The following is a 3672-nucleotide window of genomic DNA, read 5'->3' as shown; positions in this document are numbered from 1 at the left end:
GTTAAAGTTCTTCAGTTTCTCTCTTTTTTTTTTTTTTTTTTTTTTTTGAGAGAGAGTCTCACTCTGTCACCTAGGCTGGAGTGCAGTGGAATGATCTTGGCTCACTGCAACCCCCACCTTCCAGGTTCAAGTGATTCTCCTGCCTCATTCTCATCCTCCATAGGAGCTGGGATTATAAGTGTATTCCACTGTGCCCTGCTAATTTTTTTTGTATTGTTAGCAGAGACGAGGTTTCACCATGTTGGCCAGGCTGGTCTTGAACTCCTGACCTCAAAGGGCTAGGATTACAGGCGTGAGACACTGTGCCCGGCTGATAGGCGTCGCTATGCTGGGTTGCAGGTGTGCATACATTCAGATTTAGGAGGTATTCCCAGAGAGCTTTTCAAAGCAGCTGTACCGGGTTCATTCCTACCAGAGGTATTCAGTCATTCCACTTGATCCCGATCTTTGTGAGAATTTGTTGTTTTTTGATTTTGCCCATTCTGGTGAGTATATGGCCACATCGTGTTGTGTTGAGTTTTTTTGTTTTGTTTTGATTTTTGGTTTTTGGTTTTTTTTGAGACAGTCTCGCTCTGTCACCCAGGCTGGAGAGCAGTGGCGGCATCTTGCTCATTGCAACCTCTGCCTCCCGGGCTAAAGGGATTCTCGTGCCTCAGCTTCCCAGGTAGCTGGGATTACAGATGTGCCCCACCTCACCTGGCTAATTTTTGTATTTTTAGTAGAAACAGGGTTTCGCCGTGTTGTCCTGACTGGTCTCGAACTCCTAGCCTCATGTGATCCACCTGCCTTGGCCTTCCAAAGTGCTGGGATAACAGGCGTGAGCCACCACACCTGGCCCATATTATAGTTTTATTTTGAACACTGAACCGTGTTCATCTGTGTAATTAGCATGCGGATCTCCCCTTTTGTGAAGTATCTGTTCACATAAGCACGTTCTCTCACCATTTCAGGATGGTCCCTGACCCTCTTCTCCATTCACGTTTGCTTAGGTAACTTAGTAAAAATGCATGCAGCGGATTTGGAGAAGCCCCTGGTAGAAAAGCAGGATCATTCCCCTTCATTAAGGACTCGAGAAGAAAAAAGGGGTGTCCATTTCCAGACTGCGAGAGGCCTTTTCTCTTCATCACACAACGGAGAACAAGCCTCACAGCCCGGAGACTCCAGAAGCAAGAAGGAGCCCTCTAGGACAGAAAAGGGGTGTGCCATCTTCTAGCACTTCAGATGCCGTCTCTGGCAGAGGCTTCCTGAGACCTCAGAAAGAGGCAGCGAGTTCCAGTCAGGGACCCAGGGACCCTATGGACGGAGCGGAGGTGGAGAAGGACTCAGGGCACGGCAGCACTTCCGTGGATTCTGAGGGGTTCAGCATCCCAGACACGGGCAGTCACTGCAGCAGCGAGTGTGCGGCCAGCTCCCCAGAGGACAGGGGCTCACAGGAACATGCGGACTCTCATGAGAAAGTGCCTGAAACTGACGACTCTTTTTCAGATGTGGACTGCCATCCAAACCCGGAAGACACAGGGTATCAATTTCGAGTTTCGCCTCAGTCAACTGATCTGGCATCCCCAAACACAAACCGTTTTAAAAAAGAAGAAATTCTTTCCAGTTCTGACATTTGTCAAAAGTTAGTACTAATACTCAGAACGTGTCAGCCTCTCAGGTTGATGTAGCCGTTAAAATTAATAAGAAGGGACCAGGTGCGGTGGCTTAAGCCTGTAAATCCCAGCACTTTGGGAGGTCGAGGCGGGTGGATCACGAGGTCAGGAGATCGAGACCATCCTGGCTAACACGGTGAAACCCGGTCTCTACTAAAAATACAAAAAAATCAGCTGGGCGTGGTGGCGGGCGCCTGTAGACCCAGCTACTCGGGAGGCTGAGGCAGGAGAATGGCGTGAACCTGGGAGGCGGAGCTTGCAGTGAGCCGAGATCGCTCCACTGCACTCCAGCCTGGGCGACAGAGCGAGACTCCGTCTCAAAAAAAAAAAAAAGTGAATAAGAAGGTTGTAGCCCTGGACTTTTCTATGAATTCTTTAGCTAAACAAATAAAGCAGTTATATTGTGAAACACAGCAAAGTGAAGGTGAACAGAATTATAGGAAGTTTAGGGCAAAGATTTGCCCTGGAGAAAATCAAGCAGCCGAAGATGAACTAAGAAAAGAGATAAGGTAACATTTTAATTTTTTACTTTTTTCTTTTATTTTAAATTTTTATTTATTTTATTTTATTTTATTTATTTATTTATTTTTTTGAGACGGAGTCTCGCTCTGTCGCCCAGGCTGGAGTGCAGTGGCCGGATCTCAGCTCACTGCAAGCTCCACCTCCCGGGTTTACGCCATTCTCCTGCCTCAGCCTCCCAAGTAGCTGGGACTACAGGCGCCCGCCACCTCACCCAGCTAGTTTTTTGTATTTTTTAGTAGAGACGGGGTTTCACCGTGTTAGCCAGGATGGTCTCGATCTCCTGACCTCGTGATCCGCCCGTCTCGACCTCCCAAAGTGCTGGGATTACAGGCTTGAGCCACCGCGCCCGGCCTTATTTTATTTTTTATTTCTTTGAGACAGAGTCTCGCTCTGTCGCCCAGGCTGGAGCGTAGTGGCACGATCTCGGCTCACTGCAGCCTCCACCTCCCGGGTTCAAGCAATTCTCCTGCCTCAGCCTCCTGAGTAGCTGGGATTACAGGTGCGCACCACCATGCCTGGCTAATTTTTGTATTTTTGGTGAAAACAGGGTTTCACCATGTTGGCCAGGCTGGTCTCGAACTCCTGACTTCAGGTGATCCACCCACCTCGGCCTCTGAAAGTGCTAGGATTACAGATGTGAGCCACTGCCCCTGGCCAGGTAAAGTTTTTTCTTAAGAGTATTTTGAAGCTGGGTGCGGTGGCTCGCGCCTGTAATCCCTGCACTTTGGGAAGGAAGCCGAGGAGGGAGGATCACTTGAGCCCCGGAGTTCAAGACCAGCCTGGGCAACATAGGGAGACCCTGTCTCTACAATAAAATTGGCCGGGCACGGTAGCGCACAGTTGTAATTCCAGCATCTGCGCCTGGCCAGATACTGTTCTCTGTGGCAGGACATAGACTCCAAAGACATGGAAGACTTGGGTCTTTTAGGCCAGCACCAGCTTTTGAGCAGATTATCTGTGTACTGGGAACCAGGGCTTATTCAGATAATTCCCGGGAGAGCCTGGGATCGGCACCGGGGAGGTCGTGTTTGTGCTGGTATCTGGGATGCTTCTGGGATGTCCTTTCCCTTCCCTCCTGCGGTGCAGGAGTTCCTGCGTCATCACTCACTCTGGCAGCTTCTCTCCATCCAGCAGGCTGCAGCCACTCCTGCTCCAAGGAGGTCTGAACTCAGCCTGAGTGGGGAGGGGCCTCTTACAAGAGTTCCTTTTCTGCCGGGCACAGTGGCTCACACCTATAATCTCAGCACTTTGGGAGGCGGAGGCAGGCGGATCACCTGAGGTCGGGAGTTAGAGACCAGACTGACCAACATGGAGAAACCTTGTCTCTACTAAAAATGCAAAATTAGCGGGATGTGGTGGCGCATGCCTGTAATCCCAGCTACTCAGGAGGCTAAGGCAGGAGAATCGCTTAAACCTGGGAGGCAGAGGTTGTGGCGAGCCGAGATTGCACCATTGCACTCCAGCCTGGGCAACAAGAGCGAACTCCATCTCAAAAAAA

General features: G+C 50.0%; 1 protein-coding gene across 1 annotated transcript in view; it reads left to right on the top strand.

Annotated features, from left to right (window-relative positions):
- LOC111530386 (protein PMS2CL-like) overlaps positions 1 to 1801 on the top strand; it is a 13971-nt gene extending 12170 nt beyond the window's left edge. The window contains 2 exon segments of the mRNA XM_023197590.2: positions 990 to 1083; positions 1085 to 1801. Coding sequence (XP_023053358.1) covers positions 990 to 1083; positions 1085 to 1667 — 677 coding nt within the window. The 3' untranslated portion in view covers positions 1668 to 1801.
- Positions 1802 to 3672: the final 1871 nt, after the last annotated feature.

Source organism: Piliocolobus tephrosceles, chromosome 8 (genome assembly GCF_002776525.5).
Source record: "Piliocolobus tephrosceles isolate RC106 chromosome 8, ASM277652v3, whole genome shotgun sequence".
In the NCBI taxonomy this organism is placed as follows: domain Eukaryota; kingdom Metazoa; phylum Chordata; class Mammalia; order Primates; family Cercopithecidae; genus Piliocolobus; species Piliocolobus tephrosceles.
This window is presented reverse-complemented; position numbering and strand designations above follow the sequence as displayed.